Source organism: Zootermopsis nevadensis, unplaced genomic scaffold (assembly GCF_977971745.1).
Source record: "Zootermopsis nevadensis isolate Lab colony 2312 unplaced genomic scaffold, Znev_1.0 Znev_ptg000050l, whole genome shotgun sequence".
Taxonomy (NCBI): Eukaryota; Metazoa; Arthropoda; class Insecta; order Blattodea; family Termopsidae; genus Zootermopsis; species Zootermopsis nevadensis.
In genome coordinates this window covers 13,822-41,203 of record NW_028259182.1, presented here as the reverse complement: position 1 = coordinate 41,203, position 27,382 = coordinate 13,822, and the positions used below count along the sequence as shown (strand labels likewise).

At 36.9% G+C, this 27,382-nt stretch overlaps 1 protein-coding gene across 2 annotated transcripts; it reads left to right on the top strand.

The window, feature by feature from the left end:
• The first annotated feature begins 1,645 nt into the window (after positions 1–1,645).
• glu (structural maintenance of chromosomes 4-like protein gluon) lies at positions 1,646–26,957 on the top strand. Of its 2 annotated transcripts, XM_022061065.2 has the most exons (22): positions 1,646–1,786; positions 1,958–2,247; positions 3,066–3,257; positions 3,381–3,665; positions 4,820–5,007; positions 6,606–6,746; positions 7,747–7,897; positions 9,007–9,228; positions 9,630–9,751; positions 10,631–10,871; positions 11,048–11,250; positions 11,913–12,097; positions 13,821–14,062; positions 14,849–14,975; positions 16,410–16,599; positions 17,345–17,489; positions 20,456–20,629; positions 21,613–21,795; positions 23,111–23,343; positions 24,341–24,524; positions 25,004–25,201; positions 26,615–26,957. In XM_022061065.2, exons 2-22 carry the CDS (start codon positions 1,963–1,965, stop codon positions 26,816–26,818), a joined length of 4,095 nt encoding a protein of 1,364 aa, XP_021916757.1. In that variant the 5' UTR covers positions 1,646–1,786; positions 1,958–1,962; the 3' UTR covers positions 26,819–26,957. The 2 variants fall into 2 exon arrangements, 1 of the variants encoding a protein (XP_021916757.1); XR_002542647.2 differs by lacking the exons at positions 25,004–25,201; positions 26,615–26,957 and having other exon boundaries at positions 23,235–23,343; positions 24,341–24,479.
• Positions 26,958–27,382: the final 425 nt, after the last annotated feature.

Genomic DNA, 27,382 nt, shown 5'->3' with positions numbered 1-27,382 from the left:
CAAACCAAGAATCCAAAATTTTGGAGGCTGTCATATAACATGACATCCTTACTCTTTGCTAATGCACTTGATCTGCCATAAAGGAAACCTCAGATTTCATGTTGCAAATTTCATTTGTGTTTATAATAAACATCTGTTATTTACATGTTGAACTGAATTTTTGAGTTTAAACTACGGTAGAAAAAGAAACCTTACAAAGGATATAAGTTTTCAGATGTTGGAGTCTTTAAGGTTTCCTCCTTAATGAGATTATTGTGAGGAGAATGTAATTTCTTTACATCCTTCTTAAAAGCTTTACTTTTGTATTGGAAGGAAATCAATGTTAAGTTCTTACAGCAGCAATGTTTTATATCCATTCACTAACTCCATGAAACAGATCTTTCGTGAATAGTTATAGTCACTCAAGAAGTTGAATCATATCCTGATTTTGTTGAATCCTAAAACTTCATTACTGTGTTTTTAAGAAACTTGCTGTTTGATTTATCCCAAGCCACTTCAGTCCAGTCTGACCTTTCACACTCTATTTTTCTATCCTCCATTTATGCCTAGGCCTCCAAAGTTGTCTCTTCCATTGAATATCAGCCATTGTAAGAGTTATACTTAAAATTGTTGTGCATATTGTTATGAAATATAATATATATATGTATGTATATATATATATATATATATATATATATATATATATATATAGTGTGTGTATATGTAGGTAAAATTCTTATCTACCTAAAGGGGACCATAAATGCCCAGATTTGTCTACAAACAAACCTCAGTGTGTGTGGAGGAAATTGACAGTCTGTACACACTGAAACACTGGTCAAAGGAAAATTTAGTTATTATAATAGATAAATAAATAATTAATTAGCAAGACATGTCTCTTCAAGTATGGTAATGTAATGAATTCAAGTGTGCAGAAAAATTCTTATCAGAACAAGTGGAGAGTGAATGCAAAATAACTCCAAGCTTTGTTGACTATTAAAAATACATGTGTAGGGTAGAGGAAGACCACAAAGTGCTAGTACACACAGAGAACTAACCCAATCCTTGTACTATTGGATGTGAAATTATTGTGTTTAGGCTGTAGGAGTTGCACATGTGGATTAAGGCGTGTGTATTCCTTGGTTTACAAATAATGTAGTGTGGAACTTAGTGTATGAAAATTTCACCAAGTGTGTTGAAATTAAAAGGGGAAAAATGGTTTTATCATACTAATCATTCTCAGACAGATGGTTTGCTATCATGGTTCCCCTTGCCTTATGCATCTTCTCTTCTTCAGTTACTGTCCTGTAGCTCAGGCTCAAAGTTACAATGCATCCATTGTTGTATTTGGATGACAGAGTATTTATGTTTAGAGAACAGAGTATTTGCATAAGCATATCTGTACATATAACATGGAGTACAAATATGAGTGTGCATTGCTCCTGCAAGAATTGTGTTATGATGACATCTAGGGGCATGAGAGTAAAGCTGCATGCATTCTACTACAGTCATAATTTGTGATTTATGTAATGTGGGAAGTATTAAGGTATTATATCATTCTAGAGGGACAAAGTTCGTCATAAAAGCTTAATTTAATTCCAGCTCTTGGTACACTGCTATCACAGAATATCGGCTACAATAAAGTAGGTCACGACTCAATGTACTACACTGTGACATATTATGATGATGTTGACGACCGCTGCTGCTTATTATGCCAGTTTTGCACGTATTCATTTTAATATATTGGAGCCCGCCAATATTTTTAAGTTCTTGTATAATGTGAATGTTTGTGCATAATTACAATTAATCGGTAAGTACGATGTGGTTGATGAAGAAGAAGAATTTTGTGAAAGTTTGTAAACTAGGAATATGTGTTTATGATTGTAAGAATTACGAAGAATGAGTGCAGGTTTTGTTAATCAAACCTAACCTAATGTCACTAATTTTTACAAGGTAATTTGTGTTCCTGGCATGCTTGTAGCGAAAATGTCACAGAAAAAGGATAAATTGATCAGTAATAAAGATCAAGAAAGACAGCATCAGGATGACTTACTGGAAGGAAATGAATCACTGGATGTATCTGAAATTCGTGAAGAGGAGGATCCTTCAGAAGATGAAGACGGGTTGAGGATAGGAGATATTTATATCCCTCCACCCCCGAAACCAGTTTGTTCAAATGAAACTATTGGCCCAAGACTAATTATCACTCATATTGAAAACGAGAACTTCAAAAGTTACGCCGGCAAGCAGGTCCTTGGGCCTTTCCATAAGGTATTTACGAGTGGTTTACGCACCCTCATGTAAAATATTACACCTAAAGAATTTCCGTATGCCGTGTAGGTTATATAACTTTTTCCCCATGATATACTTAGGTTGGGCCAGAGATAAAATATGAGCTATTCCACTATTTGATATTCTTTGGAACCACCGTCTCTGGTTCTGAAGTGAACATTTAATATATTTTGTTCACTCAGAAGCAAAATATTTGTAAAATCAAAGAATGACTTTACATTTAAGTGCTTGAGCCATACTGGCATGCACCCAAATGCCATCATATAATATAATTTTTCTGGCAAAATTACAGGCACATATAGCCTTAGATGCTGACACACCCATAAACCCCCTCATTTATTCAAGAAAAAATTGTTTTATTTGTGTATACTAGACACAACAGAAACATACTTTAAAGTGCAATTTTTTACTGATGGATTTCATATGATTCTTACTGTAAGTAGGAAGTTTTTCCCATAAACAACATAAGCCAATTGACTGTAATGGACACATGTTGTGAGATTTTAGGTTTTCACACCATTCAGCATAACAGTGTTATTCTTCTGGGTTGTGATGCTATGTATCTGCCTATGAGTCTACGCAGTGTCACAATGTAGAAGAACATCAAGGCATACTGTGTTTTATTTGAGGTAAAGACAATTCTTAGATATTATTTTGAATGAGCTTCAGCTTTAAAGGGTTAGTGTAAACCATTCTGATTTATCTAATGCAACTAATAATGTAAACCTATGAAACAATGTTTGTTGTTTGTCACAAGGACCCCAAATTACTTTGTTGATGTTTTTCTTACCCTTCAGTGTTTTACATCAATTGTTGGCCCAAATGGCAGTGGGAAGAGCAATGTCATAGATTCTATGCTGTTTGTGTTTGGTTACCGAGCCAGCAAGATCCGTTCAAAGAAGATATCTGTCCTGCTTCACAATTCTGCACAACATCAGAATGTTCAAAGTTGCACTGTTGCAGTACACTTTCAGCAAATCATAGACATAGTAAGGTTACTTCTAAATTGATTGATGCATTCATTTGTTTATTAGCTGAAATATTTTGTTGAGGTTACATGTCTCTTTTATTGGTAACTTGATTGTGATGGTTGATCTTTACTTATGTTAAAGCCTGGTTCAGATGACTTTGAGTTCGTCCCAAACTCGAAGTTGGTTATTGCTCGAACAGCTTTCAAGGACAACACATCATTGTACACTGTGAATGGATGCCGTGTGCAGTTCAAAGAAGTGGCAAAGCTACTTCGTAGTCATGGCATTGACTTGGATCACAACCGGTTTCTGATCCTGCAGGGTGAGGTGGAACAGATAGCCATGATGAAGCCTAAGGCACCCAGTGAACATGAGTCAGGCATGCTGGAGTTTCTGGAGGATATAATTGGCACTACAAGATACAAGGTTAGCTGTAGCATCCAAGTTATTATAGTCATAAACAGGCCTGCACAAATCTTGATTGTCAGGTTGCCATGGTACCTAAAATTTTCGTGATAACATATAGAATTTTCTGCTTATTAATCTCATGGGCTTGTATCTTGGCTTATTATTATGCAACATTTTAAAATTGTCGCCGTATAGTTTGAATTCTAATGTGTAGGTGGCAACTTCTAGCATTGTGAAATTAATTTACGTGAATGTTATTTTAATTTCTGATATATGTATGTGTGTTTATATATTCTGATTCCTGGTTTTTTGAGGTGACTCCTTCCTAACTTTATAAGAAATTTTGCAGGCTTGATCATAAACTTCAAGTATAAACACACAGGTAACCAAACATTTTTAAAATAAAAACGTATGGTTATTTTGAAAGATAACACCATTATGTGTGTGTCTGAAAGTGTATAGAATCAATACAGTATGCATGTTATCATTGTCCACTATGTACACCATAAAACTCTGCTCCTATTGAACAGTGTTTATGTTAATAATTATTAAAAATCATCAGTACAACTGAAATTTGATGAAATTGTGAGATGTTTAAGTGAGACAGGAAACTTACAGAATCAGCTTGTATTCCCAGCACCTATATAATGGAGACTCAATTTTTTCACTGTTAAAAGTGAGTGGAAAGGGTACTCATTTTGGGTGCATGTATTTTTCAGAATGCATCCTTTATGATTAGCTTACTTTATTGGCCTTCATACTTATTTGCTGCTAGAAGGAATTATTTTTCCATGTATTTCATTAATTTTTAATCATATTGAATGTTTCGGATAAAAAATTGTAGGTCTTGTTCATATTATATTTAATGTCATGTACAAATTATTTTTATACCTTACCCACATTCTAGGAAAGGTTTGCAGTTTTATATGAGGTAGGGGTTATATTGGACTAATAAGAACAAAATATAAATTTTGTTGGCACATTCTAATTCAGATTCCTCCAGTATCATGTTGTATTAATGTCTCTTAGGTGGCTTTAGAGATGCAATATATGAAAACAGGATGGATAGACACAGCCTGTTCATTTTGTGTTTAAGTTATGTAATTTATGAAAGGAATGTTAAGAGGAATTTTATGCTGGTTTTATTGTGGACCATGCTGTGTTATTTGCAGGAGCCTTTGGAGAAGATAGTTTCACTGGTTGAGCAGTTGAATGAAGAACGGAGTGAGAAGTTAAATCGTGTGAAGATTGTTGAGAAGGAGAAGGAAGCTTTGGAAGGACCAATGAAAGAAGCAGTGGCATATGTGAAGGTTGAGAACGAGATGGCCAAGACAAAGAATGTTGTCTGCCAGAAATACATGTATGTACTATGAGTTAAAAGGCTGGAAGTTTGTAATTTCTGCTTTGTATTTTGTGTATTCTGGCTAAAGTTCCTCTCTCCAGGCAACTTCCAGGATGATGTGTTGTAATGTAAATAAATGGGTTGGGCGTCAAAGTGATACTTTCACTGCAACCATTAACTGATCTTTAGGATGATATGTTACAGTTCATCTTGATTACTTCCCTTCACATTCTGATCTTGCATACGTGAATAACATGAAAGGGCCTATATATTCATACATAACTGTACTAATGTGGAGACATGAAACAAGCATTATAGTGCTCAGTTTAGAATTTACTTTCATTTTGGTTATGGATATTTTGTCTTGAAATAATTATGCAACATGTACTATACTTATGAGCAAGAATTTTCCAGTAAGTCTGTGATAGCATTTTCTTAAATTGTATGATGTTCTGGAGCACATGGCAGATTTTTCTTTGGAGCAGAAGCCAAACCAAAAAAGCTTTGACCCGTGACGTTTTATATTTCGATATCTAACAATAATAATCCAGTGTTCCATCATTGAATGGCATAAATTGCATATTTTAATGTATGTGTTGACAAGAAGTCTGTGCACGTTTATGTCATACAAAATAAAATTCTGATGTGAAACAACAGCTGAGCTATACATGTGCTTCTGCTACTTGTCATTTGGCTTGTCATGGCCTTGAATGTCTTGTAGTTTTGGAACTGAAATACTACTGGTGTGCAGTCCTTCAAGGATTAAATTCTATCATTGATGGTCCATTCATGTCACAGAAAGATGTTCCCCATTAGAGTTTTTATCTTCAGTACTTGGAAAGAAGGTCGCCCTCAGTGGACTAGTGGTTACTGTGCTCGCCGCTGGACCCAAGGTTTGCAGGTTCAATCCTGGCTGAGGTCGATGGATTTTTAAGGGTGATAAAAATCCATATCACAACTTCCTTCAGAGTGGAAGTAAAGTTGGCGGTCCCATGTCATAGATTTACGGCATGTAAAAGAACCTTATGAGCATGATACAAGATGTTTCATAAGCAAAATTCAGCAGCCATTTCTCACCCAAGTCTCCTGATTTACTGCTAGATGGATCTGGCAGACAAGTGAGGATTGAGTATAAATTGTGCAGAGTCAGTGGGCTGGTCACTCACTACTCACAAATGCATGCTTCAAAAGACCAAGAATACTTCTAAGTGGGGAGGTCATGGCCCCAAAATGGGCCGAAGCACCATAGATGATGACGACTTGGAAAGAAGACACACGTTAATATAATTGATGTAAGTTCCTTGTAGCAGTTTTAGTTATTGCATGAAAGTTCATGCTTGATCACATTTTCTGGTTATAGTAATACTGAATTTAGAATGATTGAAAAATTATTGAAAGTGGACTGACTAGATTTAGAAATTATCTAACACTGAAGACTTTATCTTAACTTGGTCTTGCAACATTACACAGTTAGATTTTGTGTGGCCAACAATTTGCAGAGTTATTAATATACATTTGATGAGATAATACAAAGAGTAAAAGTCTGTAACAATAAATGCCAGTGTGTCCACAAATTGTTGTTGCCCAGTTTGTGGGTTTTGATTCATCTGTTGTAGATATGAAAATGAGCTTTGCGCTGAAGAGTTGGAGAAGAAGAAAAAAGCAATTGATGATAGTACCATTGAGCTGAGAAAACAGATGAAGGAGGCTGTTGATTCCAGGGAAGGGAAGAGCAAAGCTATCAAGCAGTGTACTAAGTAGGTCTAAAGGAAATGAAGTGAATGCAGTTTTGGAACCTTTTGTAATTTTATAATTTTTATTGATACAATTTATTATGATGATATGAGAGACCAAACTTTTTGTATTCGATTTTGATTTGTGTGTTATTGAATGGATTGTGCAGTTAGGCAGCCATTCTGTGCCAGACTGCAGTTTTGATTAGCTTGCAAATTTCCTTTTATTTAAGATCAGTGTGCTGAATGCATGATCTCTTCTCTATCCGTCTATCCTTGAAGCAGCATATAGTCATGAAGCAAAGTAAAATATCATGGGCAACACTAGCACATGTAGTTATCTCACCATTACACAAAATGGATCAACTTGTGTCTGTCTTTGATTACTAGAAATGGAAGTAATTTAACCTTTCTATCTGATTGGTTATTTCATGAATCCAAATTAAGAGTTTTATTGTTTAAAGACAAAGTTTGGTCACAAATTTATATTGCATTTTTATTTGTTTTTTTTGTTTGAGTGTTAGAATTGATGGTATTTAATGAATTCAGTATTTGGAATAGAATATAATAAATCCTGATACCATATTTCCTAGCAGTTTAGTGTAGGAAGTGTTTAGTGTACAAATGAGAGATTAGGTTTGCACAAGACACTTCCATTAAAAATCAATGACAAGATGCTTTTTTTTCATTACAGAAATATGCGGTAACAATGGGACTTGTTTTGTTAATAAGTTACTATGGAATGAACAGATTTCGTGCTACTTTCTTTTGTAAATGTTAATCTGTTTCTCCTGATTTATGTCCCGCTTAATACAACTTGAAATTGGGTCAAATTTACAAAGAATTGAAATACTTGCAGATGTTTATTATATTAATATAATTTCTGTTGTCCAAAAAGAGAGTTTTTGTTTTTCACTTGTGTACTAAAGTATGTGATCACTAAATATTTAATTTTGGTCACTAAATTGTTCCTTGTTCAGGTTGAGAATTTTAATATTTTTGTGTTAACATTCCTGATTTTCAGGGTTTTGGAGGAACTGATGAATAAGAAAGATACATTAACAGAGCAGTTTAATAAGATGAACCAGCATCATGTGGCAATCAAAGCAAATATGTCACAAACCAATAAGAAGAGAAAGAATATGAAGGAACTTCTTGTTGATGAGAAAAGAAAAGTATGACAAGTTTTAAATTTATATGGAATAAATTAAGTCAAAATTAACATAACAAGGATAATTCATATGTGTATTAACTCTGTCCATATTGTTTGTGATGAAAGTACATGTTTTATTTTATGAGATCCACAGGTTTTAGCTAAGGTTATTCTTAAATTTTGTGAGAACCTTATTTGATCTCCTATTTGAAAATATTAAACTTTTGAAAGTATAGGTAAATTTCTTCAAATTTTCAATGCGTTAAGGTAACATATGCTGAACTTCTATGTTCTTCTGCATTAACCCCTTTATGTCTTTAATACATTGAACTTTTTACAGCTGAGGAGATTATATGTACCACCTGCTTTAACATTCAGTATCTTTGCTTTTTATATTTATAGGTTTTGTATGTTTCTCTGAATAAAGAGGGATTATTTTCATAATCAGCATTAACCAGTTTATCTTTGTAATGGAGTAGTGTTCTGTTTTCTTTGTGGTATGGGTTGAATTGTCAAATGTTATATAAACAAGCTTTGGCTTCGAAGGATTAATTGATGTGACAAGTTTTACTAGTCTGCCATGACTGATATTGACATATTTAGAAGCCGGTTCACCATTGCATATAATTTACATGTTCAGGTTCAAATAGGGCATTTTATGATTAGAATATGTGTTTATTCATGAACATTACTTTTCTCTGATATTATTTGCTGCTGTTTATGAAACATTTAGCAGTATATATAATGACAAGGAAAAACTGTTTAAGACAGTAATACACCAACTGGTAACAGCATTTTGGGATGCAAGAAGTATTTGCCTGTGGCAAGTGCTCATGGAGTGACAAAACAGCTGAAACTATGGCCTTACCAATTTCAAGCATTGCATAAGCTGCAGCAATGGGATATGGCTGCATGAATTCATTATTGCCATTGTTCATCATTTTATGCATGAAGGGGTTCATGTGTTGTAGTTTGGGTTACATTTTAAATGGAACATCCTGTTTAATTTATTTCATTTTTATGAAAGCCTGTCAGATTTTGCATAGTCATTAGAAACAGGCTTGCCTGTAAATAGGTTAATTTTAAAGTTATGTAGCTTGACTCTCATAGATCTTACTGCATTGTGTTTAGTTGAATGAACTGGAGCTTGTGCCAGCAAAGAATGAGCGTGATATTGCAGAGCTGACTGTTCGGGAAGAGAAACTCAGTAAGGATCTGGATAAAGAGAAAGCAGACATGGAAAAAGCAATGGCAGGGCTGAGAGCTGAAACACAGGAGCTGCAAGACAGTAAGGAGAAACTTCAGACCCAGCTCATTGCACTTAAGAAGACAGTAGATGAAACAAAGTCTGCTGTAAGTTATTATCATTACTGTACATAAATTAAGGTAAACTGAGTACATATCTAAGGTTGCGCATAGAGCCAGTAAAGGTTACGAAACCCATTGAGTATATTGTACTACAAAATAAATTATTAGCTTTGATTTATAAGCTTTACATAGCTGTTCCCCTATAGAACTAATGTATAGCTACAAAGAAATGATTTATGTTGGGCCTATATTGTTTCTGAAGTGAAATATCATTGAAAGCATAGCAACTAACTTTTGAGACAACACTGTAACACATTTTAGCAAAGAAAATGATTGCAATGGATTCAGGTACCATTTATTTTTTCATCTGTTTGTCTATAGGGTTTTACTCAGTTACACAAAAGAATTTAACCTGATATAATTTATATATGTGTTTTATTGTGCAGTATGATGTTGCCAAAGCAGAGTTGGATCTGTATATGAGTACTGAGCAGAAAGAACGTACAAAACTGGAGCAAATAAGAAGTAATTATGAGACTGCTTCAAAAACTGTGAAAGGAAGAAAGAAGTAAGTCATTGATAAGTCCATGTCTCTTCTTACCAAATGTTACTGTGATGTTATTTCCACTGCATAAATACACTGTTAATTTTAATGGGCTGAAATCCGACATGAACATTGCATACAGTATTCTGATTTTCCAAACTTTATGTCTGTGTTTTATATTTTCATTTATGCCATTTAAATTTATTGCCTCCCAAAAATAGAATGTTCTGTGAGTAACTGCTTCTAATAATCCTTTTGTTAAAGGAAACTGAATATTGTGATTAATGCATAGTACTCCTGCATTACTGAAATATTGATGAAAATAAAGTGTTAAATATGGGTTTTACTGTTTGTTTACAGAAGAAAATATGTGTTTAATTCTGAAGAGTGTTATATTGTTGTTTATTTAGGGTATGCCATTTAAAACACAACCCAGTAACAATCACATACTGAAGTACAAAACTTAAATTAGAAGGTGGTTCACTCCCTATGTAATAAGACTCTTCCAGCCTCCCCCTTGACAGTCAAGTCAAGGTCACGCAGAGCGATGTTCTGCTGGCCAGAGTGGGTGTGAACATGATATATTCACAAGCAGAATGTGTGTTTATTCTAGAAAATTACTCCATGAAGCATTTTACAAAAGTTTCCTGTTGTGTAAGTACCAAGTAAGATAATAATACACAGACATTTTGTTTGTGTTACCCCACGTTTGCACCTGCACAACTTCAGTCAGTTGGTATGAGCAGTGCCTTAGGAGAAAGAGTGACCTTGACTTGTGTCATGGGGGAGGTTGGGAGAGAGTGTTACATGGGACTGGCCCTGCTTCTGATTTCGTTTTTTGTATGATCGTGTGTGATTGTTGTTGGGTAGCATTTTAAATGGTACACTCTGTACTGCTTATAGTGAAATAGAAGAACTGACAACTGGAATACCAGACACAGAAAAGAAGTTACAAGAGATTCAGTTGGAACTGGCCCAAGTACAAAAAGATGAAGCATTAGTGTCAGCAGAACTGCGATGTCATAGGGCTCAGGTGGAAGAAACAAGGTCCTCAATGCAGGCAAATCGGTCACGTGGCCGTGTGCTCGACTCATTGATGGAACAGAAACGGCAAGGACACTTGCCTGGGATATTTGGAAGACTGGTGAGTCAGGCTGAGGTCATGCCTGCGATTTTTCTGGCGGGTCTCTTTTCTTGTATTGTTCACATTGCTTTGTTCATAAACAGGAAGTTGAGAATAGTGTCACTCAGTATGAAAGTTGCATGTGTCAAATTAGTTGATAATATGGATCATGGTAAGTCAGTTAATATTTGTTGTAGGGAGATTTAGGAGCTATTGATCAGAAGTATGATGTGGCTGTGTCCACTGCATGTGGCCCACTGGACAACATCGTTGTGGATACTGTGGATACAGGACAGCGGTGCATTGAGTTTCTCAAGAGGAATGACATTGGACGAGCCACATTCATTGCTCTGGAGAAACAGGAACATTTGCGTCACAAGTGCATAACACCTATCAGCTGGTAAGGTATTGCATGTTACAAAAATGTGAAAGTATTTGTAGACAGTTTTTTCTTTCATGAAGTATGTGCAACAGTTTCATTTTTTCTTTGTAATGTGGGACATTCTTATAAATTATTGCAGTGGGTATATTGGAGGAACATGGTTTTGATGATGCTTATGGTGATTTAGATGGTTATATTGAAGAATACAACAGTATTTTTCATTCGAGATCATTTTCTGATGCAAGTAAAATATTTCCTTTATTCTTCTCCCACCCTTTTTAAGAGAGAGAGAGAGGTGGGGTTTGAGTCTTGAATACATGTTTTGCTCAGTCTACAGCACCAGTCTATGTTCCCAGTAGAAGTGGGCGAATATAATTTCTTTCTCTGGTATGAAATTGTTACGAAATGTTGTAACAAAACTGATAGTGTTACAGCATAACTTTTTATTTTTATTTTTACAACTATTTTAAACAACTTTATTTAAAAATATATTGAATAACTCTGCATTATATGAATAGTTTTTACTACAGGTATGTGTTGTTTGAATCCATTATGGTTTATTAACCATATTTGAATGACGCATTCAGAAGATGACTTTTGCATAGGCCAAATTCATATGCGGAGCAGTGTTCTTTGGTTGCATTTTTCAGTTTTTAATAATGTCAGATTGATGTTTTCAGTCCTGAGGGAGTGCCACGGTTGTTTGACCTGATCAGGGTGGAAGATGAATGTGTACGGCCAGCATTCTATTACGCTTTAAGAGATACCCTGGTAGCAAATGATCTGGACCAAGCTACAAGGATAGCATATGGACGACAGAGGTTCCGAGTGGTAACATTGGATGGTCAACTGATTGAACTTGCTGGTAAGCTTTATGTTGTGAATGCTGGTGGTACTGTAATCTATAATTATGCTGAGGATAAATTGGAAAATGTATGTACAAAATGTAATTTTGTCTTGTATTTCTATTTTCACAGGTTCCCTTTACTCATGCATCACAATGACCAGTCATTCCAGCCTCCTACTTTCTAAGATTTTTCATTGCTTTATGCAAGCCTCCTAACCACTGTGTTTATTTCTCCTTCATTTTCTTGCAGTTGATGCATGATTAAATATTTGTTTTTATAATCTGTATCCAATTCATTTTATGTATGACATCTATACCACCTTGGTATCTTATTTTGTAACCTCTGTTAAATATTTTCTGTGTATGTTCACACTTTTTTAGATGAATTAGCCATCTGAATCTGGTGCTTGTGATAAATAATGTTGAAGAATTCAGTCCATACCTCAAAGAAGACACTTATATTACAAAGACCAGATGGTTAGTACTGTTTAGGGAAATAATTGCTGTTTATTTGGAGAACCAATGAGCCGGGATAGCTCAGTCAGTATAGTGACTAGCTACGGGCTGGACGACTGGGGTTCGATCCCCGACGGGGGCAGAGGATTTTTCCTCTAGCCTCTGCATCCAGACCGGCTCTGGGGCCCACCCAGCCTCCTCTACAATGGGTACCGGGGTCCTTTCCCGGTGGTAAAGCCGGCCGGGGCGTGATGCTGACCACTCACCCCCATGTAGTGCTGAGGTCAAGGAAGAGAGGAGCTATACCTCCACTCACCCCAAATGCCTACATGGCATATAGTGGGACAAACTTTACTTTTTTATGTGAAACCCATAAATACATTTTGTATTTAAATGCAGAGTTATTGATTGTTATAGCAGGTAGTACCTATAGTTACCATTTGACTTCAAAGGATTAATTTAGCAGTGTAGTCTGTCTATTAAATCTTAAATAATCTCATATTTAAACTCAGCAGTAAAAATATTTTATCAGTCCATTCTTTGTTTGGATGTCATCATTTAAAATTCTATAAATTATCATTACCATCATATAAAATTATTAAATCATGTTGGAAAAAAACCTAACATAAAGAACTTACTAAGTCAAGTAGGCATCCAGTTGCTATATTGAAAATCTTGGTAATTTGTGTCTTGAAATAAGATTCAGGCATAAATGTTTTGGCGTCCTGTATCAAGGATCTCCACTCAACTTTCTTGACACCCATGCAAGAATTTATATAAATTTAAATTCTATTTTGAGTTTTTCAAACATTGTATAAACTTCTGGAAGGATATGACACCCCCCCCCCCCCCCCCCCCAGTTTGACATTTAAAATATAATCCCTTCTTATTTTGACAGAATATTATAATACATGATAGGAACTGACATTGATTGACTTAGAAGTTCCTTTCTGGTGAAGAATTATTGTTTAAAGGCTGGTCAGGCCCTGTTCTCTGAGAGATGGGCTGGAAGCATTTCTTACCAGATTAGTACTTGCAATCAGTATTTTTTAATTCATGCAGAAAATAATCATTTCCTAATTTTGGAACTATGAAATGGATGTGTGAATTTCTAGAGAATATAGAAAATTGTTGAAGAAAGTATAGTAACCAGAAATAATATATTACATCACTTGTTACATTTTATTGACATAAATTTGCAGTCTGGAAAAGAAGTAATATTTATATTTATTTATTTATAATTTTTGGCACTGTTGCTTATGAAGATGTTTAATATTTATCTAAGGAACTATGAGTGGTGGTGGCAAGACAGTTTTGCGGGGTCGCATGGGACAGTCTGTGGCAGTTACAGCTTCTGTTGGAACTCCCAGAAAGCTAGATCAAATGGAACAGAAACTGCAGCATTTGGAGTCCCGTGCTAGGCAGCTTTGTACACGGCAGGTCTCATTGGAAGACCAAGTGACCTTGTTGTCACAGCAATTGCAGAAAATGAGAATGAATTTGAACAAATTTAAGATGGAGATTCAGGTATGTTGATGGCTGTAAAATAATCTCCATGTTTAGAAATGTATGACACACCTTATTAAGTACAAGACATATATATGAAGGACTGTTCAAAATAAAGGGAAAATTATGTAGTATTTGTTGTAGTACAAATGTGTGTGCATATCTAACTAATTCACTTTATAGTACATGATCTTCCTTCAACAATTGGTAATCAGATCAAGAAGTTTTCCATTGCATAGGAACAACAATTTTCATCACAAAAGCCCACTTTTGGATCATCCTGAGCCAACTAATATCAGGCAATATCTTTGCAACATATTTGTCTATGATAAATTTTAATACTTTCCTACTTCCCCAAGACCTAGGTTTAGATGGAATATTATTATTATTTATTAGTGATTTATTTAATGATACTGTCATATACTGTTTCCAAATTTTCTATGTTTTCTTTGAAATATTGTAAGGCAGATAGAATCAAAGTGGCAGAAATTTTTTACACTTTACCATAACCGCAGTGACATCCTTTGCAGTAATAAAACCAGACCACCCTCACGCTGACAGATGTGCTGCCAGCCTCATCATGAATATGCAATACACCTCAATTTGTTGCAACTTTTTCTTTTTTAACAAAACGTGTAGGGTAGTCGAGAAAATACATAATTTGCTTACCCTTGTAACAACTTTCACATAATTACTGTCCAAAATTATGTTTCCCTAAACTGTAATCTTTCAGTGTTATAACTTGGTACCATTCCATTGCTAGCCACTATTATGTTGCAATCAGTGCTGAAAAAAGGATTATTTCAGTTTTCAGCTGATCAACTTCCTGTTCTACAAAATCAGCTGAAGCGGCAGGAGGAGAAATTAAGAGAAGCTGCCCCTAATCCAGCGCATGTTAAGAAACTCACAGACATTGTTTCTAAGGCTCAGGCAGGTACTGACATGAAACTCTGTACTACTTTTGAATTTATGACCAATTTTCCATTATGGCTGTATCCGGACAAGTCCATGGACATTGCCCCGGCTGGTTTCCGTAAGATATAATCTAGGTTATTAAGGAAATTGGTTTTAAAATTTATATTTTACAAAGAACATGGGCTGGCAACCCAACTTAGTGGAAATTTCCATTGAGGGTGTTTTGGTTTACCTCACCCCCCATCTTGTTTGGCATCTTAGATGTTTCCAGAAGGCTGTATTCTACCTTCACACCCTGTTCCTGCCAAACTGTGGCTAGCCAATAGGAGAGGAATTAAAGAAAATAAATGTAGACATCTTCCTATTTTTCTCAGAACTCATGTGAGTTCTAGTGAAGCTAATAAATACAGTAGCTGTCTTAGGAAACTGCAAGAAGAATTTTGTGATTGATTTGAGGCAAGTAATAAATGAAATTGAGCTGTTACTTCTCCTTTCTCATTTGGTGTTGAAAAACAACAGATAATCTTCAGGTAGAACTGACTGATCAGCAAAATGTTGAGAAACAGAGAAGTTAAATTCTGTGAGGTGTCTCTTTTTTCTCTCTTTTCCCTTCCGTTATGTGAATCTAAATACAGTAGTTTCATTAGACCCTTGAAGGAACTTTTTTTTCTGCCTTTACTCACTCCTTTAATGAAGTGAAACAAATCATAGTTAAGAGTATGGGTTGAACATTTGGAAGCAGTTTTGCATATTGCAGTGTCAACTTTTACATCTAAAATCAGTTGGTGTATTAACTTTGATAAGACTGACATTGATGCACGCAATTGAAATTTATTTACATTTATAACATACTTAAGAAGAGAGCATGGCTCATTTTGGCACACTAAACCCACATAAGTTCTAATTTTGTTCTTCAAGGAAAAAGTTTTCTCACCCCTTATTTATAAGGTATGGGTTCTGAAAGGCATTGATTTATTTGAAAATGTACAAATTGCTGTTCTGATGCCATATGTGCTGTGATATTTTTATAGTGAGTAAGTGGGTGAGTTGTTCGACATGAATTAATTAATTTTGTCACAAATATCATTTTGAAGATTTCTGTCTTCTGGGTTGTTGCACTGTGTAGTCTGATCGATGTTAACCAACTGCCTCCGTCATCGCCCTGATGACAGAAGCAGTATGACCTCTGAAACGTAGGTTAACATCTTCCAGACTACACAGAGCAACAACCCAGAAGACAGAAATCTGCATACTCACCGCTGTGAAAACCTCAAATCTTAAATATCATGTTGATTTGTTCTGCTACATTTTCAGAAGGTAGTGATTGTCACATTCTTACGTATTAAATACCTCCATAAGACAGACTGATAACTGTTTAATATCATTTGTTTAAGGCAAAAAGGAGAATTGAACTGATGGTTCCTTTGTTCATGTGAGTTTCTTTTGTATGCAGAGTATGATGTTGCCACAGAGAATGCAGGAGGAGTGGAGTCACAAGTTCAGGGTCTACATAAGCAGATCATGGCTATCACAGGGGGGCGTATGAAAGCTGCCCAGAAGAAGGTGGATGATGTGTCTAAGAATGTGGACAAAGTGAGGCAAGAGGTGACTAAGCTGAAAGTTGGCATCAGAACTTCAGAAAGGTTAGTTTTATTGTAGATCTTACATTGGGTATACATAATAGATTGAAACTGAAGTGGAGTTATGTTGAATGAGGGAAACAAGAAATGCATAGAAGACTTTGAAGTATGGTTCATAGGTCGGCTGATGTGAATGTAGTGATGAATCTACAGGTGTCAGCAATGTTTCCCATTGATGAATAGCTATTCATTGAGTTCATATACTATGTAGTTAGTGCAAGTGCAGACATTGCAAGTTTTTGGCTTATCTCTACATAAATTCCAATTTTTTATGTACAAAATAAAGTGATGTATTTCTTATGTGATGTAAATCAGTATGAGCTTTATGATTCATATCGTATTTATTTTGTATTTGAATCCATTCCTGGTCCTAGTTTTTCTGACTGATATTTCTCATTTCAGGCAAATGCTGTATTATTATTGTTGTTATTATTATTATTATTATTATTATTATAATTTTTTTTTTTAATGTTTGAAGATGGCTATCTTCTACGAAGTTAATCCATATAGTCTGGTAAAAGTTTACCCATGTTTCAGCGGTGCTTGCTGCCTCCATCATTGGGGTGATTGCCCTAATAATGGAGGCAGCAAGCACCTCGGAAACATGGGTAAACTTTTACCAGACTATATGGATTAACTTCGTAGAAGATAGCCATCTTTATACTCACTGCCATGGGAATGTGAAATCTCATTTCTTGGTTTTGTTCTACAGTATGTAAGGCTTACTTATACTAATTTTTTGTTGTAGGAATGCGAAGAAATGTGTTGAAAAAATAGAAAACATGGAGCAAGAGATAGAAGAGTGTGAGAAGAAAATGTTAGGCATGCAGAAGGAACAAGGAAAAATTGAGTCAGAAGGACAGGTTATACTGGACGAACTGAAAACTATCTCGGTATGTTCTGCTGTTCAGCCATTTGTAATGTCTTAGAATACTTAAAGATCATTGCAATATTGAAATGATGAAACATGACCCCTTTCTGCATTAATTCCATATGTAGTCTGCATGTGATGTGTTATCTTCTTGATGTCAGTCTTTTAAATGCTGAGAGAAACTGCCATGTTTAACTTTGGTATTACAGTGAAACCTCTATCTATCGTTCCCGGAACTATCGTTTTCCCGGATGCATCGTCCGTTTTGTTCGGTCCCGAATACATCCCATATAAAATAATGTTACATTTTCCCGCTTCTATCGTTCCTCGAACTATCGTTTTATCGCATCGATCGTTCAAAAATCTTAGTCCCGGCCAACAATTTTCCCGCAATGATCGTTTCTGAGAAATTAAAATGCTGGGTTTTGAGATAAATTAATACCGAAAGACGCACAATGTTTTTGGAATACACAGTAGCGGTAACCTGTTATGTCGCCCAACCAGCACAGATCCTTTTGGAATGAGGGGTCAGCGGTGCAGGGGTGATAGTTGGAGTGAATGGCGGTGCTCATTGTCAGAAATTTTACGATTTTAATTAGGGTGCACTCATATTTCGTTCCAGCGATGCCAAATGGCATGTGCACTGTGAATTTCTTCACAAATGCTTTTATTACAAGTACAAAGGAAAGGCTGGTGGCACTTTTCATTCTTCTGGTTCATCTCGTTTCCAGTGGTTCAGTGTCTTCTACGGCTACGTTTCGTTGTGTTCGGCAGTAACAGTACTTCCATTCTTCCTGTTATTGTTCCAGTCTATACTTTTGTTGTGGTTCCCGTAAATATTTTGTTATTCCTCTTACTCCTGTTAATTATTTTGTTATTATTCCTGTACCATGTCTCGCCCACTAAAGCAAGTCAGAACTCTTCAAGAAAGATTAAAAATCATAGAAGAAGTGGAGAAGAATCCATTTGAAAAAAGAATCGACATTGCTAAACGCCTTGGATTAGCACCATCTACTTTAAATTCAATAGTTGCAAAGAAGAAAGAAATCCGAAAACAAACTGACAAGTGCGGTAATTCATGCAAAAAAAGGAAATCCGGAAGAAAATCAACTTTCAGTGAGCTAGAAAGTGTCCTCTTCACTTGGTACCAGCAATCGCGGGCCTCAGGAATTCCTGTTGATGGCAACATCTTGCGGGAAAAAGCCAAGACGATAGCCGCAAGACTGAATATTGAAAATTTTGCAGCGTCGAATGGCTGGATTAGTAGGTTTAAAGAACGACATGGTATGGTCTACAAGAAGTTAGCCGGCGAAAGTGCTGCTGTGGATGTGGAAGTAACGGAGCTGTGGCTCGAGAGACTGCCAACACTGCTGGAGGGATATGAGCCGCGGGACATTTATAATGCGGATGAGACCGGACTTTTCTACAACGCCCTCCCGGATAGGACTCTGGCATTGAAAGGTGAATCTTGCCATTGGGGAATACGTGCAAAACACCGAATTACTGTTCTTCTGTGTGTTAACAGTGACGGTAGTGACAAACGGGTTCCGATTGTAGTTGGAAAATCACGAAAACCGCGTTGTTTCAAAAACATGAAAAAACTTCCGGTGAAATATCACGCCAACAAAAAGGCTTGGATGACAACAGACATCTTTACGGCGTTTTTAAGTTCTCTGGATGCCTCCATGGGCGCACAAGGCAGAAAGATTTTGCTGTTTGTTGATAATTGTGCCGCTCATCCGAAGGACACGACATTTCTACGAAATGTGAAAGTCGTGCAGTATCCAGCAAATTGCACGAGCGTCTTGCAACCGCTTGATTTGGGCATCATAAAATCTTTCAAACAGTTGTATAGAAGCGCCTTATGCAAACAGCTGTATGTGCAATGGATGCTGGGAAGGATGTCAACATGAAAATTGACGTGCTACAAGCAATTCATTTCACAGTGGCAGCTTGGCGGCATGTCTCCCAACCAACTGTTCTGAATTGTTTTCACAAAGGTGGCTACGGGTGTGAACTTCGCGCAGAAGCAGACTCTAACGTCAGTGTGGATGAGCATGATGGCTTTCACGAAGACTGGAATAGATTTGGCTCCGTGAAAAACGTGGTTAAATTTGGTGACTACGCGGCAGTAGACAGCGAGCTTGCTACATGCGGAGTCGACACGATTGATGAGTTGTGTGACGATCGCGAAGGGGGTGGGAGCGGTGAGGAAGACGACGAATGCGAGCCCGAAGCTGTGCCGAGTTTTGCCGAAGCACACGCTGCATTGGCAAAAGTGAAGTCGTTCTTTTATGCCCATATTAGCGAACGTGACGAGGAAAACATTTTGAACGTGGAAAGTACTCTGTTTGGTCTAAAACGTAAAGTTTCGACAAACCAGTTGTCCATTAAAGACTTTTTTTGGTAAAAAGAAGTAACTTTGAAAGAGAAACATTGTTTTTTTTTAAATTTTTAATGCTTTCCCGCATCTATCGTTTTCCCGCATCTATCGTTTTTATTTCCCACCCCCGCCGAAAACGATGCATCGAGGTTTCACTGTATTTAATTGAAATAGAAAGCAGGCAAAGGAACATGGTTTACTCTAATTTGTTTCTGAGTTTCATGTTACAATTTCTAATTAACTCCACAGAACTTAATTCTTTTTTGAGAAGCTTGGCACATCAGTATGTGAAAGGAAGAGGAATTGTGGAAATTAAGGTGGTACTTGGAATGAGTAATTGTGCCTGCCTTATCACAGATAACCTGTGCACCCCTTATTTTATGAATCTATGCAGGATGTTTCAAATGTGGTATTAGATTTGGGGACAGTACAAATATTCAGAATTAAATATGTATATGTGTGGCAAATGAAATACCTTCATTGTGTTAGTTTAGTTCTTTTCTGTATTGCACTGGAGAGCATGCCTCTTCATTGACTCACAACATTGTAATGTGTAGACAATGAAAACACCTACATAAATTCCTGTGATTGTCATTATCATGTAGGACTCAGTGGTGTCAAAGGAAGAAGACATGGTGAGTCTGAAAGAAGAGCTTGCTGAAATCCAAAAGGAAGAAAATAAATTGAAAGCAGAGAAATTAGAAGTTGACCAGAAGATAGATAACATTAATAAGAACATCCATGAGAATAGAACAAAGATACATGCTCTCAGAAAACAGGTAAGATTGGTTTAAGTCTTTGAAAGTGTCTGCTTCGTGCAGGGTCTTTCCTGAGGAGTTGATAGTTGTTGCTACATAATGGTGAAAGAACGAACTACATGTAATTTTAAACACGTAGCAGAGATTACCAGTACAGCAATGTAATCAGTCTTTGAATGTTTCCACTTTTAATTTTTGTAGTGTCTTTTGTCTCTCCTATACTGCAGTTCTCCCTGTATTCTTCTTCCATTCCATCTGGCTCAAGTTTAACACCTTACCAGAGTTTCGTCATAACATGGCCAAACAATTCTCATCTTACCTATTGCCTTGCTTTCTGCCCTCACTACTCCCTTTTGAATCCTTGTTTTTCTAGCTGTGCTTTGCAGGGATCTTATCTCAGCAGCCATTTTGGTTCTTTTCATTGTTTCAGTTCAGTATATAAACAAAGGAATGAAGTAGCTGTAATACAGAATTGTTTTCTGACTCCAAATGTGTTTAGACTATGAAAGTGAATGTATTTACCCTGACACTGCAAATAGACTACCCAAATTAATGGTGACATGAGGCCAGTGTTGAAAGTGGCCTGGGGTGCATAGTAACATCGCACGGCGCACGTGCTAGACGCCAATCACGGCTCAGTCCACGTGTTACTTACTTTCTCCTCCACTATCCTGCATGACCAACACTGACCTCACTTACAGTGAAGGTTTTCTGGGCCAAAATAGGTCAATGAATGTTCCAACTACTTACTGCTTGATTATCATGCTTTATTGCTTTAATCTCAGTATTCCATATTCTCCCAATACCCTTCTTCTTCTATGGCTCTCTGGTCCATGGCCTCCTCAATCCTCCTCTTCCATTCGGTCCTCTGTTAGGTCCGTCTGTCCGAGGCATTGATTGAGGTTTTGAAACATCTTCCATTTTATGGTGCAAGGTTGTTAGCCTTGCGACCAACCCCCAACCTGGAGGACCCTCCCAATATACACAAGCTTGCTTTTTTGCAGTTAAATTCACTACATCTTCAGGAAATCCCTGGGGAAGAGTCAGTGGGGGAGCTCAAACAGCTAACAGAGGAAGATCTAAATCAAGTAGACATCAAAGAATTGCAGTACAAAGTGAGCTTGCTTGAGGACAGGTTGAGATCGAGCCAGCCGAACATGGCAGCCATCAAAGAATACAAACAGAAGGTAACTATAGTTCTGATATTATTCAAGTATAGCCTGTTGTAATTGTGATATTTTTATAATTGTAATTTGAAGAACAACAGTAATCCATAATGTGAAATGGTAAGTGTTGTTTTATGATTATTTAATTACACTGTATCAAATACCTTAGGTCACGATGACTATGAATAATGAATTGGGAATGAAGTGGCTGTGATTTGTTGAAAGGTGATGTCACAGCATCGGTTTATAGGGGATATGAAAATACGAAATACCTCGTAAGATTTGAGGTTTTCACAGCGGTGAGTATGAAGTTTTCTGTCTGCTGGGTTGTTGCGCTGTGTAGTCTGGTCGATGTTAACCAACGTTTCAGAGATCATACTGCCTCTGTCATCAGGGCGATTCTTAGTATGAAGATTTCTGTCTTCTGGGTTGTTGCGCTGTGTAGTCTGGTCGATGTTTACCAACGTTTCAGAGGTCATACTGCCTCATCAGGGCGATGAATTCATCGTCCTGATGTCGGAGGCAGTATGACCTCTGAAACGTTGGTAAACATCGACCAGACTACACAGCGCAACAACCCAGAAGACAGAAATCTTCCTATCTCATATACTTTGATTAAATAGAATATAGTCTGATTAAAATGTAAATAGAAGGTGTAGTTTTGTCATGTTTTGTGCTCGATTGTGGAAGTAAGAAATGTCATTTAAAAAAGCTTAAAATTTACATAAAAAAGTATTGGAGCAGAATCTACTGAACTCATGGACCTGCAGTTGATAAACACTGATTTAGTGAGTTATTTGTTGGATGTTGCTAGGCTGATACATGTGGTAAGGTGTATTATAAAACAAAATGGGAAGGAAATCATTGGTGAAATAATCAAATCATTTCATTCATAAGCTTTCTTGTCACCTCCAACATCTTGATGTTTTTTAGCCTCTCTTTAGATCTCTTAGCCAAAATTAGGCTTGGCCCACAAAACATTTTGTTGTAATTTTATCATAGTATGAGATTCAAACCCTTTTCCAGTAATAAGATTCCCATATATCCAGGCTATAAATATTGATGGTTTGCAGTTATTTATTTAATGACTGGAAAGTACAAAGCATATATGATCTGATACTAATTTTACCAGGTAAATGTGGATGGTGTCATAATACCAAACAAGTCTAGTGTGTTTTTCCCACTTAAAGCAAAATTAGGAAATGTACATGTGCATGCACATTCACTGAAGTCTTAAGATACTAATCCAACATTTGCAGAGAGTGACTGAGAGAAATCTCAGTCTAGTGGTCACTCAAATTTGTAAGAGAAACATTGACATTCTTATTATCTGTAGGAGAATCTGTACCTCCAGCGAGTATCTGAACTAGAGCTGAGCACTGAAAGACGTAATGAGATGCGGAGGAACTACGACATGGTGCGCAAGAATCGCTTCAGTGAGTTTATGCATGGGTTTTCAGCTATTACATCTAAGCTGAAGGAGATGTACCAAATGATCACACTGGGTGGAGATGCAGAATTGGAGCTTGTGGATTCATTGGATCCCTTCAGTGAAGGAATCAACTTCAGGTCAGCATGCATTATCATTTGTGTTACACTTCTGATATGTTTTAAATGGAACAAAGTTAATTTCCAGGAAAAGTATTGTACTGATAAAATTCTTTATAAAGAAGTGGGTATTAAAAGCAGTTACTGTTTACATGATGTACTTTAGGTTTATCAGTGACTAGACTGTATAGGTTTTAATACCATTTGTACAATTAGTAGATGTATTCAAAACGCGTTACTGTAAAATGTGGGGTCCGCAGTGGCCGCGCGGTCTGAGGCATGGGCCTTGTGCCGCTTGGTCGCTGGGACCGTGGGTTCGAATCCCACTCAAGCCATGGATGTCTGTCCGCATTTTTCTGTGTTGTGCTGTCCTGTGTACAGGTAGAGGCCTTGCGACGGGCCAATCCCTCGTCCAAGGAGTCCTACCGAATGTCTATAGATCAAGCCAATGAAAAGTTGGGACCCACAGTGCTCAGGCACTTGAAGAATGGGTTGTTCCCAGTATCCAGTACCGTAAAATGTCTCATGTCAAGTTACAATGATTAGTCACTTGTCATTACATTATGGTCAGTATATTATTTTACATATTTCTAGAATAATAACAAATTATCTGTTATGAATTACAGGAAAGACGACTGCCATCTTTGTACTCACTGCCGTGAGAACCTCAAATCATACAGTGATGGGGAAGTCTACTTAAAAACACATTTTTATTGAAAAATCTAACATAGCAAAATATAAAAATTAATATCATTACTTCTTTGGTTAATGACATTATTATATTTAATCATATCATCAAACATGATCTGAAGTTTCCACGGTGACTAAGTATAATGAATTCTTCTCGGGCTACCAGCTGTGTAAGGTGGTTCAGGTTATGTTTGCTTGTGAAATATAAACCATCCTTTACTGGCTGATTATATCCATATCTTTCATTCAAGGAATTATGTATGGTGAAGTGTACTTTTTAAGAATTATTGACAGCTGCAATATTCTTATACTATATCTTAATATTTAGTGTCCGGCCACCTAAGAAGACATGGAAGATTATCTCAAATCTCTCTGGTGGTGAGAAGACGTTGTCTTCTCTCGCCCTCGTGTTTGCTCTCCACTATTACAAACCAACACCTCTGTATGTGATGGACGAGATTGACGCTGCCCTTGACTTTAAAAATGTTTCTATTGTGGGACATTACATCAAGGTAAGTACCAGTAGTATGTATAGCTTATTTTATTTTCTAATGGTTATTTATGATAGTGGTGTGCTCATTGAAAGACTGAAATGGATAGTGTGTTAATGTTTAAATTATGTTACGGGGGGTCACACTTCGGCTTCATCATTCTTACATGGGGATACACAAGATTTACCTGGGCAGTTTTGATTCTTTTTCAGCGTAAGTTTTATTAGCGTATCGAAACTTGCTTTAATTTATGTTAAATTTATTTCACTTCTTTGTTTCTGATATTTTTGTGTTTATCTTTACCATGGCATGGTGATGGACCTGTAAACTGGACTGTCACTATGTTTACATGTTGGCAGCACTGTATTTATGTTTTGAGTTCTGTTATGGTATTATGTATTTTACAAGACAAGAAAGTGACCATATGAACATTATAAGAATCTTCCAAGAAACATTTAGTGCAATTCAGTCCCATTTAATCCGTGTATTTTTCTTTCTAGGAAAGAACGAAGAATGCTCAGTTCATAATCATCTCTCTTCGTTCAAATATGTTTGAGTTGGCTGACCGACTGGTGGGCATTTTTAAAACATACAATTGTACGCATTCCATAACCTTGAACCCGATGTTGTACGGTATGCCTGGTGACCAGGCTTGCCAACAGATACAGAGACAGCCTTCTTCACAGGCGTCCAGTCAGGTGAGACAAGTCACATGGGGGTAATTGTCTTGAGTCAAGCACTGTGATTATTGTGTCTGATAAAGCCAGCGTAGCTCAAACGGTATAGTCACTGGGATGACCAGGGCTTGCTTCATAGCAGGAATTTTTCTGTTTGCCGCCATGTTCAGAGTAGCTACGGGGGATGGAGCTTTATGCATCTTCTCTACTGCCTCATACATCTTCATGGTGTGATGCTTCATCATAAGAACAAGTTTATGCTTTTTACTGTTTTGTCTATAGTGCAGTTATCTAGTTTGCTGACGTTTCATAGAGCCTGCAAACCACAGCCTGTGACAGATTTCAGGCTGTTTCACAACTTTCGAGTAGGAAAATTAAAACTAAATGTTTTGCTGACGATGCCACTTTCAGTGCTTTTGTAATATCAAGTAAGTATTATTGTGATCGTTGTTGTGAAGGGGAGAGATTATGTCTGGAATTGCAGCAGTTATCGGGCCCATTGTCCAGTCCTCCATATGGTACGTTTGTGAGCAGTGGTTTAGTGATAGGAAAATCGAAGAACTTCGAGAAAAACCTGTCCCAGTTCCACTTTATCCACCACAAATCCTATATTGGCTGTCCTGGGCATGAACCTTGGCTTCTGTGATGATATGCTGGTGACTGCTTGAGCTATGGCATGGCCATAAGTACGGAAGCAAGTAAAGTGGTTTAATTTATAATATTTTTTGAGAGATGGGATCTCCAAGTAGAGCATGTGGTAGTATATTATCTTATGTCGGAGAAGCCACATGCTGGCCACCATCTGTGAACTGGTTATAATAAGACCATGAATGTATGTTCTTCATATTAATTAAATACAATACACCAACCTCATAGCATCATTCACTTCATATAGTGGCAGATTTAGCATGAACTATCTCTTTAATGCAGCTTGTTAATTGACAGGCGAAGAGCTGTTGTTTTGTATCCATCTTGTCTCATGAATTCATTCATGCAGTAAATTTTTACTGCCACGGTGGTCTAGCGGTTAGAACGCTAGCCTTGTAATCCTGCGGTCCTGGGTTCGATTCCCGGCGGTGCCTGAATTTATAACTTGTGTTGGGCAAGGCCGTGGTCTAGGCAGCATGGAGTTTTCCTCCGGGGCTTCCCAACAATTACTCCATTCACACACAGAAGAAGGCAATGGCAAACCACTTCTGGATCATCTGCCAAGAACGTATATGAACAGGTCCCAGTCTGAGAGAAGGATGGAAGGATCTTGTTCGTAATATGTCGCCAACCTCCTGTAAAGGAGACGGCGTAATAAAGAAGTAAATTTTTAAAAATGTATTGTTTTCTTACACTTGAAAACTTTATCAAATTATTAAAATAAGTGGCATCTGACATCGTCCGACTATACAGCAATTGCATATGTAGTTCTGAACTTGGTTACAGGCACCTCAGACTCCTGCCGTAAGTGATCTCGTTTCACCAGACAAAGATCGCCGGAGAAAGATACGAAGCAGAGATAGCCAGTTCACTCATAACACTGAAGTCAGTCGTACATCACATGTTTCTCAAGAGGATATATCTGTTGCAGTCGGCGTCGCTACGGCTGAATCGGACTCTCTAGATGTCAGTATGAGACTGGAAAAATAACTGCAGTAGAAACATTTAGGAAACCTCTGTTTTTATATGTTGTTTCATTTTTTATATGGAAATGAAGTTGGAATAATTCTGGAAAGAATTTTTGTACCATCATTTTTTCTTCTGAAATTAAATTGTGTCGTATCACAGGCTTGGTTTTCTAATGAATTTCCATGGAAGTGGGGTGTTGCCTGGACACATCTGTGTTTTGTGCGCTGATTTCTCTTTTTATTTTGCTCCCAACTCCATACCACAGGTCCGAGTACGTAACTCATGCCGTAGAGGCTTCCTTGAGCAGTTGATGGTTTATTCACCTCATCAAGAAATTCCATGTTTTGGAACCCGAAGGCTCAACGCCGTGTTCATAAAACCTACAATAGAACTCTGTCCTGTACAGTTCACAGCTTTCCAACCTATTTCTCGTAGATCTATTTTAATGTTATCCATCCATCCAAATGTAGGTTCAGATGCATTTCATATTTCTCCTGATGCCCTGTCCAGTGTACAGGTTTTGAAATTCTTCGTTATGTAATTTTATAATTTTTGTATTTTGTCTCTGTTGGATCCACCTATTCT